Source organism: Anabrus simplex, chromosome 11 (genome assembly GCF_040414725.1).
Source record: "Anabrus simplex isolate iqAnaSimp1 chromosome 11, ASM4041472v1, whole genome shotgun sequence".
Classification (NCBI taxonomy): domain Eukaryota; kingdom Metazoa; phylum Arthropoda; class Insecta; order Orthoptera; family Tettigoniidae; genus Anabrus; species Anabrus simplex.
In genome coordinates this window covers 55,560,363-55,573,504 of record NC_090275.1, presented here as the reverse complement: position 1 = coordinate 55,573,504, position 13,142 = coordinate 55,560,363, and the positions used below count along the sequence as shown (strand labels likewise).

The following is a 13,142-nucleotide window of genomic DNA, read 5'->3' as shown; positions in this document are numbered from 1 at the left end:
GGGTAATAGACATGGGGCCTCCAGTTTTGTGTGGAATCCAAACTACAAGCAAGGAATTTTCATTTTAAAAATCACACGTGCATTGGCTGCGATTCCAAATTACAGACAACTTAGTGAGAAGCCAGTGATGATGCTACTTGGCTATCATGCTCTTTCTGATATACTTCAGTTTCTGCTGATGATAACAGAGTTACATGAATAAATACAACACTCTTGTCTACAGTTCTAAAGAAATATAATAAAAAATATTACCTGTGCATCTTCAATTTCATCATCAAGCCTCAGAATCTTCCTTGGTCTTCGCCCCACTGAACCTCGGGAACGTTTCTTCGAAGTCATGTTGGATGACTCCAACTGTTTAGTTGGTGTTTCTTTGGATGGACTTTCTTCCAACGTACTTTGTGTTGTGGGCTGTGGTATTCTCCCTTTGGGTGGATCTTTTCCTGATGTACTTTGTAAACTCTGTCGTGGTATTTTCTCTTTGGATGGACCTTTTTCTGACGTACTTTGTACACTGCGTCGTGATACTCTCTCTTTGGATGGACCTTTCTCCACTGTACTTTGAACATTGCGTTGTGGTGTTCTCTCTTTCAAGGGACCTTCATCTGATGTACTTCGTACACTGCGTCGTGGCTTTCTGTCTTTGGATGGACTTTTTTCTGACGTACTTTGTACACTGCGTCGTGATATTCTCTCTTTGGATGGACCTTTCCCCAATGTACTTTGAACATTGCGTTGTGAAGTTCTCTCCTTCGAGGGACCTTCTTCTGATGTATTTCGTACACTGCGTCGTGGTATTCTCTCTACCACTACACGTACTTCCTTCGGACAAGTTCTCCTCAATTTATTCTGGATCTTCTTTGACTAGAAATAAGATGATTTGAAAAGTAGTCATATTATAAACCAAGTTAATTAATGGAAACAAACAAGCAAGTGACAAACCAAGTCCCTTATAGAAAGACAGGAACATGAAGATGAATACATAATGAGGTAATAACGTTATTGGTTTTACTTCCCACTAACTACTTTTATGATTTTTGGAGATGCTTAAGTGCCAGAATTTTGTCCTGTATGAGTTCATTTTATTATTATTATTATTAGTTTGTCCAACCCTTGCCCCATTTCTTTACGGGGTTGGGTATGAAGTGAGATGAATGTGTTGTGGCGAGTTTTTATGACCGGATGCCTTCCTGACATCAACCTCAGAGGATATATATATATATATATATATATAATACTAGCAGGTGACTGCCCGCGTTTATAAATTCAACCACATTAGATTTTCTAAACCGTTTAATTAAATGCAAAATAAAAACTATATTTATTAACATACATCATTTTCACTTTTATAATTGATCGTTTTCTATTATTTCAATATTTCACACCCTTTCAACTCCCGCCTGCAGAAGTGCCGTACCCTACAGTTTTCTTTCCCAAACAGTAAGTCATATGAGTATCATGTTTGGTTGAGAGCTATGCTGGAATATGCACATGTACATCCATGATCTTGGTCATTTTGGATGTTCCTTTCACCCCTTCTAACCCCCATCCTGATTGGGAATGAACTTTGGCTCCAACGGCATCCAGAGTGTCACAGTTCATCTCAGCTACCCCAAAGACTATGAACTCGCCACTAATATTGGCCATTTTTCAGATGTTTATATTTCACCCCTTTCTTTAGGGGTGCTAGGGGTTTCTCTACAGTAATTTTTCCAGATATTAAGTTATATGTGTATCTAGTTTGGTTGAGAGCTATACTGAAACATACACAAACATTCACCCGTAATCTCTGTCATTTTGAACATTTTCTTTCTTCATACCTTCCCATCCCCTATGCCATTGGACTGAACTTGGACTTTTCATTTTTATATACCGTTTATAGAAGAGAAGATAAATTTAAGAAAATTCAGAAATGTTATTCTTTGTACCTTTTTCACAATGGTAGAGGCTCAATACCCTCCAAACCACTTACATCACTTCAGTCGCCTTTGTTGTTGTTGTTATCCTCCTCCTCCTCGTCGTCGTCCAGGCAGATCATCATCTCCTGACAGTCACTGATGATGCCATCTATTGCCATTGCAGAGTTAATTAATGTTGCAACATGGCTAACTTTCTTCCTCCACGAAGCCGCATCCACGAGAGCAATACCCTCTCGGAACTGTCTTTCCACTTCAGTAATTGCAAAGTATTTGTTATTTGAGCGTACGTAATGTTTCACTTCACTCCATACCAACTCAGAAGGGTTGAAGTGACACTGGTACGGCGGCAACCTAACAACCTCGTGTCCTTGTTCTTTCTTTACCTCATCCACTACATACATCGATGAAACCGGTTTGTTTTGTTTCACCAGCGCATATAAAGCTAATTTAGTCATACCTATATGCGCTGGAATATTTCTTGCCTGCAGCCATTCCACTAACAGTTCTTTACTGGTGCTCGAAGTAGGGGTCTTGTCCATTATTACGGTGTGGTAAGGTGCATTGTCCATAACAATGACAGAAGGGCCTTTGAGCTATTGAAGGAGCTTCTTAAACCAATCTAAAAAGCGAACATAGTCCATATCTTCGTGATAATCACCGTTTTTTTAAATCGGAACATTAGAAGACCACCTTCCACTGGATGAACCTGCGTGCCCTTCCCAGTCGGTTGATTACCGGAGTTTTTAGGACTGTCATCAGTCCAAGATTTTGCAATGCACTCCCCAGCATTCACCCACAACTCATCCAACCATATTATCTTGTGGAGATCCTTACCGACAAGTTTATTTAAAAAACTTCTAGTCATCACGATGTGTGACTTTTCAAGCAGCAGTTTTCTTACGTTCAGTTTTTTATACCTGAAACCTAAGGCTCGCAGTACTGATTTTAAGGCAGTTTTACCCCCAGAGAAAAGATTTTCCTTAAGGGAGACTAGTAATTTTGCCATGATGGGGTATTCCTTCCTGCTGTAAAAATCGTACACGTGTCTTCGTATTGCATCAGCCTGGAAAGAATCAATTCCTGTTACAGGAGATGGCTTAAATCGTTTCCTTCCTTGGAGTGCTAAGAAACAAGTCCCCACTATCTGCCCCGTTTCAGCTACTGCAAGGTTCCCCAATCTCTTTTTCCTTCAGTTCCTGGAGGAGAACACCTTTCTGAATAATACTACCTACGCTTTGAAAGCCCTAATGTTCGACGGCTTGATCTGCAGGAACAGAGGGACGACCATGCAAACGTTTGAATGTTTGAATTCCCTCTCGCTCTCGTAAAACTCGCCAGTTCTCTGCACTAATTCTCATGCCTGACTATTCAGGGGCATTCGTCGGCACAAAGGATTATCACTTCGCAATTCATCATGTTGTCGTTTCCGTGACATCGCACTGCACTAGTTACAAAAAATGCACAGTTATCTCACAAAAAACACCACTTTCATCAACGCGCAAATCACACCTGACCACGTGCTAGTGACGACAGACAAGCGGCAACACTTCAATATGGAAGTCAAGGTAGTTATAGATGGCACCACTATACTAGCCACATTGCCAACAACAATCAAATTGAAAATATTGCCATTGATGCTTTCACAGCCCGTACTTATAGACATGATACTGTAGCCTATAGGCTATTGGGCTTATGCCGTGTCAAGAAAATAAAGTGAAATTCTTTACGTTTTGCAGAGTAAGCCCCAAAGGATATACAGTATCATGTCTATAAATGAAAATAGTTCATCTTTATTTTGCAGCTTGCTTAAACATTACATTTCGTTAAAAAAATGCTCATGTTTTTGCAAGTATATAAACGGTTTTGCGCACTATACAAAATTAAATACGAACTAATATGTATAAAATGCATAACTGTATCTGACATAAAGAGACTGTCCAGTCAACAATGTCCGGAATATTTATTTTCTTCAGTTCTGCATTCTAGGAACAATATTCCAGATAAGCTGAAAATTCCCTAATCCGATCAGGGTCTGCTGGTCCCAATTAGTCCACAGAAACAGGACTCAACTGTATTCATAAAGATAGGAACACATAATAAGATAAATAAAATGGCACACCAGTGTAGAAAGGTGGAGTGAGAGGAGACAAAGACAAAAACAGAAAAGGACAAGGGCCATCTCTACATTTTCACACACTGCCGTTTTCATGTAGATGGGCTCCTCCACATCAATCGCGTTTAGATCCTTTTCTTCTTCTGTATTTGTCCTGGGTACCAGCTTTGTAACACTTATATTTATCTATGACTGTACCCATTTCCTGGTTAATCCAGCTTTCTTCTTATACTATAGCTTCCACATCAAGATGGAAGAGCTGTCAAAATGGCCCATTAAAGAGTATTTAAGGCTGCCCTCCTGATGACACTGCCAAGTAGAAATGACTTTGTTGGGGACTGAGAAGAAATGGATGTTAAAAAGAATTCTGTGACGGATGATGAGAGAGTCTATCTATTAGAAGATGTGGAGAAGGTCCTTGTCCGTCTTCTCACCCCGAGTTGTGTATGCGTTTATGCTCTGTTCCTATTTATCTATACAGGGTGATTGAAAACAACACTAAAAACGCTTAGTGTCGTGTGTGGGATGGCAAACTGATCGTATTCCAAGAGGGGACTCAGGTGCAGAAACAAAGGGCCTGGAAGAAGTGGGGGTGTCAAAACTTGACAACATTTCAGACATGGTGGTGGACGTGCATTCCATATTTTGCAAAGAAACCTCAACCAACCCAACAACAACATCAAATTGTACAGTAAACTACAAAAGAGGTTTGAATTGTTGACATCCAACTTCATTAAAGAGTCTACATCCATGGTGCAGAGACTGATGCTCGTGGACAAAGATGTTTTTGTTTCGGGTACTTTCAAAAGTATGGTATATGATGCTCCTGTTTTTATCAAAGGAGGACCTTATCACACAAATTCACATAGTGACTACAATACTGAACACACACACACACACACACTTCTCACCTGAAGTGTTGTCAAACTGGAACACCTCACAGCAGCCATGGATCCCCACTTAAAATATGATTAGTTTGCCGTCCCAAACAACGTACAGTCAAAACTGGTTAAGACGTCCCTCTCTAGCATGTTTCTCTGGTTATTATGCCATTTTTCTAAACTCTCAGTCTATGTCCTATTAAATACACGTTAAAGAAACCTGGATAGCACATTTATGTCACTGTTTAGTATATTCGTAATTCCCGCCATAAAGTATTTAAATTAGCACTTCCTGGCCATGCTGCGTGCAAGGCGCACCAGCAACAACGGGTCTGGGTAAGGATTTGGTAGAGAACTTAATTTCATGGCTCCGGACTACATAGCGTGGTAGCGCGTCAGCCTACAGCTACAGCGAGTGTCAGTCCCAAGCCTGTCTTTGCTGCGATTGTTTGGATTGAGCAACAGTAGCTCATCTAATGTGTTTTGCTTAATTTTATGTTCGTAACTGAACTCTGTAACAAAGTACGCAAATTAGGTCTACTGTACTTATACATAATGGTTTACAGGACATTCAGTTATGGAGAAGAAGAAAGTTAGACAGTTTAAAAATAATGAAAAATTAAAGTTTATTGAGAAAGTGGATGCTAATTCACAAATGAAACATGTGCAAATCGTCTAGATGTAGGACAATTCCTACGGCGACTTCAAACACAATGGCATGTATAGTTCGCGTTTCAAAGAATGTTTTTCCCTGATGTTTTATAATGTTGGTGTTCTTAAAATGTATTATTTCTTTATTCATTTGATTAATTATAATTGTAAACACTTGTTTATTTGTTTTTACCAGAATTATTTTTTGTTCACATCTAACTTCAAATTTAACAGAGTAACATATCATATTTTTTAGCACATTTCCTCTTTATGATGTTATTTTTTCTCGGCCTCCACAGTAACATTATGACAAGTTTTGGCTGTAGTTACTGTTTTGAATCCTCCTGTACATGACTCAAATTATCAAGGCATACCTTTGTTTAAAAATGTTATTCTAACATAGAAATTGACAACAAATTCGTGGAAATTACTTTAGAAGAATGTTAAAATATTTCTACAAGATGCTGCTTATGATTCTGTGGAAAGAGTGCCTCAGTGGAGAGTAAGGTAACAGCCCGGAACTTCTAAGTGTGGTTAAAAGATGTCACATAGGACATTATATGGTTACAATTCTGGTATGTGATGATACAACAAATTGTGTACAAATACTTAAATAAAACTCTTACAAATATAAGCCCATGTTCCCTTAGTAAGATTACCTGTGTGTTAGTCTCATATTCCACCTTGTAGAAGTTTGTCCACTTTCTCCTGCCACAAATAGAGAGTCTGGTTGATGTTCTTCTCTGTTGTACTGTGGATTTCTTTTTAGAAGAACGTGCCCTAACAGCCTTCCTCTTTTGATTGACTTTGGATGCAGCGAGAAGTGTTCTTGCAGCATTACTCAAGGAAATTACAGACTCTATTTTTATCTAAAAGAGAAGAAATAATGATATAGTAGTTCACAAACAATGTTGAAATTTTCACAGTACAATCTCATATATTCGTCGTTTAAGATACCAGGAATAATTGGTACCAAAAAAAATAAAGTCTGAAGATCCAAGGAACAAATAGAAACCTTTATTAGAACACACATAGGATTATAATATAATTTTACAATAACCAAAAAACAAAATTTTACATCATGCTCTAACTGTAATAACATTAGGGTAATACACTGTATTTTAGTCCGGCTTCACAGCTGAATGGTTAGCATGCTGGCCTTTGGTCACAGGGGTCCCAGGTTCGATTCCTGGCAGGATCAGGAATTTTGACCATCATTATTTCACTGAAACATCTTCATTTCATTTCATCCTAATCACGACGCGCAGGTCGCCTACGGGAGTCAAATCAAAAGACCTGCACCTGGCGAGCCAAATCTGTCCTCAGACACTCCTGGTGCTAAAAGCCATATGCCATTTCATTTTTACTGTACTATAAAAAAATTATTTGGTATGTTTAATGAAATTAAAAAACAGTTTGGTACATCTACTGTTATTTATACTATGATAAGATAATAAAATGTACAGTGTTCTCCCCAGAAATTTTTGTCAGCCAGGTGGGGAATATTACGTAAAAATGAATGTGATATAATTTCAATTTATTCCCCTCAGGACATTAACAGTTGTATCAGACAGGTAAATATTAACTGAAAAATTGAACTATTTTAGTGTTATTATCACAAACAAGACATAACAGAGTATTCTGAACTTCTAGAGTTCTACTGCTCCTTCATAATCATGTAACACTGAGGCTTACCACTCTATTTCTGTGGAGTGCCAACGGGTTTGTGAAGTCCCACGGAATCAAGCGCTTAAGTGCGATTTCATGCTAAGCCAGACACCGCGCACGACTATTCATTATGAAAACAAAAATCCACAGCCTGTTTCCAGTCATTCGACGGGGTCAGGAATGGAATGAATGAAGCCCCCAACTAGTGGCGAGGATAGAAATTGTGCCGGCTGCTGAAGCCTGTTGCATTCCTCTGGGGCAATGATTAATTACTGACAGATGATGAAATTATATTGGTGAGTGTTGCTGGAATGAAAGATGACAGGGAAATCCAGAGTACCCAGAGAAAAACCTGCCCCATTTGTCCAGCACAAATCTCACATGGAGCGACCGGGATTTGAACCACGGAACCTAGCGGTGAGAGGCCGGCACGTTGCCACCTGAACCATAGAGGCTCCACACTACATAACAGTCAAGCCAAATATTTAAAATCCTATGTAATTGTTGCAATTATGCTGCCAATAATTAAGATTTATCATTTATATAAACAGTTTTACTGTATTTACATTTTAATTTGGAGCATCCAATGACTCAAATATGTATTAATATTATGTAACTAGCACATATCTAGGTTATGTTAGCCGGTTGATCTGTAAAAACAGCAGGGCAGTGCACCCATTAAAAAGGTCCTAGGAAGAACACTGGGACAGTACTGTATAAAAATTACATTACAGAAAAGAATTTATTTGAGAAAGTCAGTAATGTTCTCTTATTTCAAAGCAGACATTCTTGGAGTTGTGGATACATCCCTTCATTCTTTTACACAGCACATCCATAGTTGCGGCTGGATGCTGTTTAATGTATTTCACTGTGACTTTGAACAAGACCTTGGAAAGAGAGTGACTAATTTAATCTTCAATGTCTGTGTTGTCTTCATTAACATCCGCCTGGAGAACAGCAAAAAAACAGGGAGGGGAGTAGTTATCTGCAGCAGACTTGAAGTCAGATTATAACTTGAAGTTTACTCCGAAACTTAGTGTTTCACACACAATTCCTCGATGTACTGAAAAACTGGTACAAGCTTTTTAAAAACAAAATCGCGGAGAACACAGAGGTCACTGAACTGCAAGAATAATGCCTTACAGCATATTTTGTTTTATATCAAGTATCTTCCTTCATGTATTTTCTGAGTAATTTGACGCATTATCATGGGATATCCACTATTTTGTTTTAAGCAAGAGGGGCAAGTTAGTTTGGCCCTGTCCACAGGCGAAAGTATTATTCCACCATTCAAAAAGGAGAGGCCAGTATTGCATGTGCTGGCCCTGTCTCTCTGTCAAGCTAGAAGCCTCTAGAGAGCAGAACCAAGAGTATTCCAGATGTATGCACTTTCTGGATTAAGCTCAAGCTGCTAAGCTCGCCTATAAAAGTTGGACAGGCAGTCAGCGATCAGTCTGTCATGTAGTTCAGTATCTTAGAGTCTATCTGTACTGAGATTGAGTCGGTCTGTGGGTGCCTAATTGTGAAACTGTGCAGCATGTAAGCTGTGTTAGTGTGTAAATAAGAGTAGTAAAATAAATTATAGCTTTAGAGTTAAATGCAACCAGTTGTATTTTTATTTATCAACCTGTTGGCCTATCACGCTACAGTATTTAATTGGATGTATTATTAATGTGTGTACAAGTCTAATGTCTACACATCCTTTCTCTTGCACTGCCAGTCTCTTGATTTCACCTTCATTATAACAATGTTATTGGTTTTACGACCCAATGACTACATCTACAGTTTTCAGAGATGCCTACATGCCAGAATGTTTTACCACATGAGTTTTTTTTTTACTTGGGTAAATCTACCAACATAAGGCTGACGTATGTGATCACCTTCAAATACCAGCGGACTGAGCCACGTTCAAACCTGCCACTTTGATCTCAGAAGGCCATCATCTTCTATCAGCGGGTACTCACCCTTCCTCCTTAACAAAATATATTTTATGGGTACATACTGCACACAAAGCATAGAATTTCTTTGTCACTGCAAAATTTCTTTCCACCTAGTCATTTATCAAGGGTTCAAACAAATGCTAGTGACACGGTGAAAAATCAATACTATAACAGAAGTGCTCCACAGCTGTCCAGTCAATTTCTTCCAATCTGAATCTTGTAACAGCAGATTTGTTATCACGAAGAAGCAGGAAGATGAGGATAGGAATTTTGCATCATTTGGAATTATAGTAGGGTAGGGAGGGGTAAATATGAGACAAAAACAAAACTTTCACTTTTTGGAATACAAAGAAATATATTTAAATTATTGTAAGTGATTAAAATGATAATAAATGGCATGCTGAATTCAATTTTAAAAGCAATTTTGCTCCAGTGTATATACTTCTCTGTTAAAAAAAAAGTAAAACTGTGTCTTATTTTTACCCGACAATTGGGGTAAAAAGAAGACGGTGTGGGGGCAAATAAAAGACAGCATTATATCTCCATACAAAAAAGGCCTAGAGCAATAGGAGTGCAAAAATGAGACACATCCTGTTTTCTTTTAGTAAAATGTGCTGAAAAAAATTATAATTTTCTCCAACAAAAGTCAATTTTTACAAGAAGTAAATAATTGGCGATGTGTTTCAGGCACTAATTTATGACAATTAACAGTTCAAGAAAATACTGAAAACAAACATTGTAGATAACCTGCAAACATTCTTCAAATACATCAATAGGCTGCAGCGCGCCTGCCTCTCACCGCTGGGTTCCGTGGTTCAAATCTCGGTCACTCCATGTGAGATTTGTACTGGACAAAGCGGAGGTGGGACAGGTTTTTCTCCGGCTACTCCGGTTTTCCCTGTCATATTTCATTCCAGCAACACTCTCCTATATAATTTCATTTCTCCGTCATTCATTAATCATCGCCCCAGAGGACTTCGACAGGCTTCGGCAGCTGGCATAATTCCTATCCTCATTGCTAGATGGGGGGTTCATTCATTCCATTCCTGACCCAGACAAATGACTGTAAACAAGCTGAGAATTTTTATCAACAGGCTGTGGAAAACAATATTGCTCTTTAATAGTTTCACTAGTAGCCTACCAATATAGGCCTAGGCTAATTCTAAACATCTGCATTGACTCTTACCTGAACTGTCTTTTTTTTTTTTTTTACTATTTATTATTACTATTATTATTATTACTATTATTATTACTATTATTACTATTATTTATTATTTACTTTTTAAACTGAATGGGAAATCTGGAAACCGCACTTTTCACCATTAATTTGGTAGCACTCCAAAGATAAACCAATATAGATGCCTTTGAGCATAAAAACAGAGCAGCCAACTATGCAAATACAAAATAACAGGAGAAGTTTGGCAAGCGCATTTGAAAGTTTTCCTGACAAAATTTTCATGCATACAAAATTTAATTCGATGCAGATCTATTAAATCTATTTTATATGATTTCACTGTAGGATATGCTTCTATGCATATTAAAGAACGCTATGAATCAAATACATTTCTTCCCCCTAGTAAATGGTGCTCATAATAAGCTTGTCTTTTATTTGCCCCACCTTCTGTGTGTCTCATATTTACCCCTCCCTACCCTACTCTCTAACGCTGCTCATAAATTCACAGTATTACAAAGCACAGGCAGCTTGTCGTTCAAGAAGAAAACTAATGTACACAACACTTCTTACACTTCGAAAGACAGTCATGAGAACTTTGCTGAAAGAAAAACAAGTTTTCACCCTCAATACCTGACTGCCACAAAAGGAGATGTGCCATTAGTATATACTTCAGGCATCAAAAGAGAATCAGTACTGAACATGCTTGCAATCTACATAACATTTTTGCCATTTTACACCTTCACATGCTATATACAAAGTAAAAATAAATAAAAAACAAAATAAACAATAATAATAATTAATGATAATAATAATAATGCACTGTGCTACAGACACATGCAACTCCTGTTCACCTATCATGATAACAAACAGAGAAGTAGCTATAAAATCAAGTGTGCAGTGTAAAGTGTGACTGAGCACTACAACCAGCGACACATTGTTGCCACAGTAATAAGAATTTAAAGTACACCACGTCAGTTTCAAAGTATCATTCATACTTTGTCCACCTTTATTAAAGAGCCCAGATCACTTACACCATCTACAACATAACAGTGTAACAAGTCCCTACACTTGTTACTAAATTTACCTGTTTATGAAAAGTGATTTCTGGTTCATGCTGTTCCAAACTCTCTACATTGGTTTGGCCATCATTTAGGCCAGTGGTATTGAAGATGGTTGGTACGGCAAAGGGTTTTAGTTTTCGTTGACCATCTAACTGATGTAATTCAAAGTGATTTTCATCAAAATGCACCTGCAACATAAAAGCTTCATTACCTTTGTAGACAGATCTCATCGTAAAACTTTTCAAACACAGAAGACTTCTTACTTGAGGCACAGTTTCACTCCCCACTTAATGTCTAAAAGTACGCAAGAAATTACGCTGCCAACGTTTTGCACTATCACAATCTGAGCCAATTAATTTTGGTAGCACTAGAGTTGGTTTACACGGGGCTACTTTTAGTGGCCAATTCGCACCACAGCTCCTGGCTATTTTTTATAAATACATGACGGGAAATGGATAGATTTTGCACAGCCTGGACCTGTGGCCTGGGTTAAGCGTTAGTGGCTAGGCAGTGGATCAACTTCACTACAAATCACACCATTAAGCACCTCCAGCAGTATAAGCATACTAGTGTTTAGAAATAGGCCGCCTGGTGGCCATGATCATTAAGGCATGAAGTCTTCATTGTCTGACACTGAGGTTAGCTGGTTCGAGTCCCGCTAGTGTTAAAAAAAAAAAGGACTTTTCGTCACAAGCACGTTGGACGGCAAGGTAGGAGAGGTGGAGCTATACAATTTCTAGCCATTAAATTGCATGCCAAAAGCCTGAATTCAATTCCAACAAACCTCTCTGCAGTGTTCACATGAAGTGAGGGTATATGGTGTTCTCGATGGTAATTTGTCCCCGTCGGATGGAGATGTAAAGCCTTGAGTAGTCCCCTTTGTGTTATATGACAGGAAAAGGCCATGTGTCTAAACCTGGTTTCACCCCGTACCTATCTCATCATCATCATCATCATCATCATCAACATATCACACCCAGACAGGCAGGTTGCCTACAGGGGTCAAATAGAAAGACCTAAATCAGGCAAGCCAAGTACTTCCTCTGTCACTTCCAGCAATAAGAGCCATATACTAATTAAATAAAATTTCATCATCAATGTTGCATTTACATACTATTGCAGCCACTGTAGTCATTTTCTTGATGTTCTAGTTCTAGTTCAGTGGTTTCCAAACTTGGTGTGAAGGATTGACAATGGGAGCACAAACAACTTAGAAGGAAAAAAAAAAAAAAAAAAAAAAAAGACATGTGATCTGGTAAAAAGAGTCCATCATTCCATTATACATCCAATTTCTTTTCCCAGTTGGCACATATTGCAGAGTTTGTTTCAATATCATTCTTCTGTCCATTCTTCCACTATTTCTCTTCCAATTTTGTCTCTGAGTGTCTGTGTCCTGAAGCACAGGTTCAAATCTTACAGGTAGCCTAAATTGTTGTTTTAAAAATGTTCAGGTAAGTTAATGAGAATAGAGATAATTTAGTGGCGTGGCCTTAATTAAGGTACAGGCCCAGCATTTGTCTGGTAGCTGCCTCTGTGGATCCGTGGTAGAGTGTCGGCCTCCGGATCCCAAGATAGCGGGTTCAAACCCGGCAGAGGTAGTCGGATTTTTGAAGGGCGGAAAAAAGTCCATTCGACACTCCATGTCGTACGATGTCGGCATGTAAAAGAACTCTGGTGATACATTTGGTATTTACCCGACAAAATTAATTAAATCTCAGCCATAGACGCCCAAGAG

General features: G+C 38.5%; 1 protein-coding gene across 2 annotated transcripts in view; it reads right to left on the bottom strand.

Moving 5' to 3' along the window:
• Positions 1 to 13,142, bottom strand: part of LOC136883494 (uncharacterized) — a 37,403-nt gene that overhangs the window by 19,915 nt on the left and 4,346 nt on the right. Inside the window, exons 2-4 of one of the 2 annotated variants that reach the window (XM_067155842.2) lie at positions 11,431 to 11,595; positions 6,224 to 6,433; positions 253 to 864 (exon numbers count right to left, since the gene is read on the bottom strand). In XM_067155842.2, coding sequence (XP_067011943.2) covers positions 253 to 864; positions 6,224 to 6,433; positions 11,431 to 11,595 — 987 coding nt within the window. The remainder of the gene's footprint in view (positions 1 to 252; positions 865 to 6,223; positions 6,434 to 11,430; positions 11,596 to 13,142) is intronic. The other variant, XM_067155843.2, reaches the window with a different exon arrangement.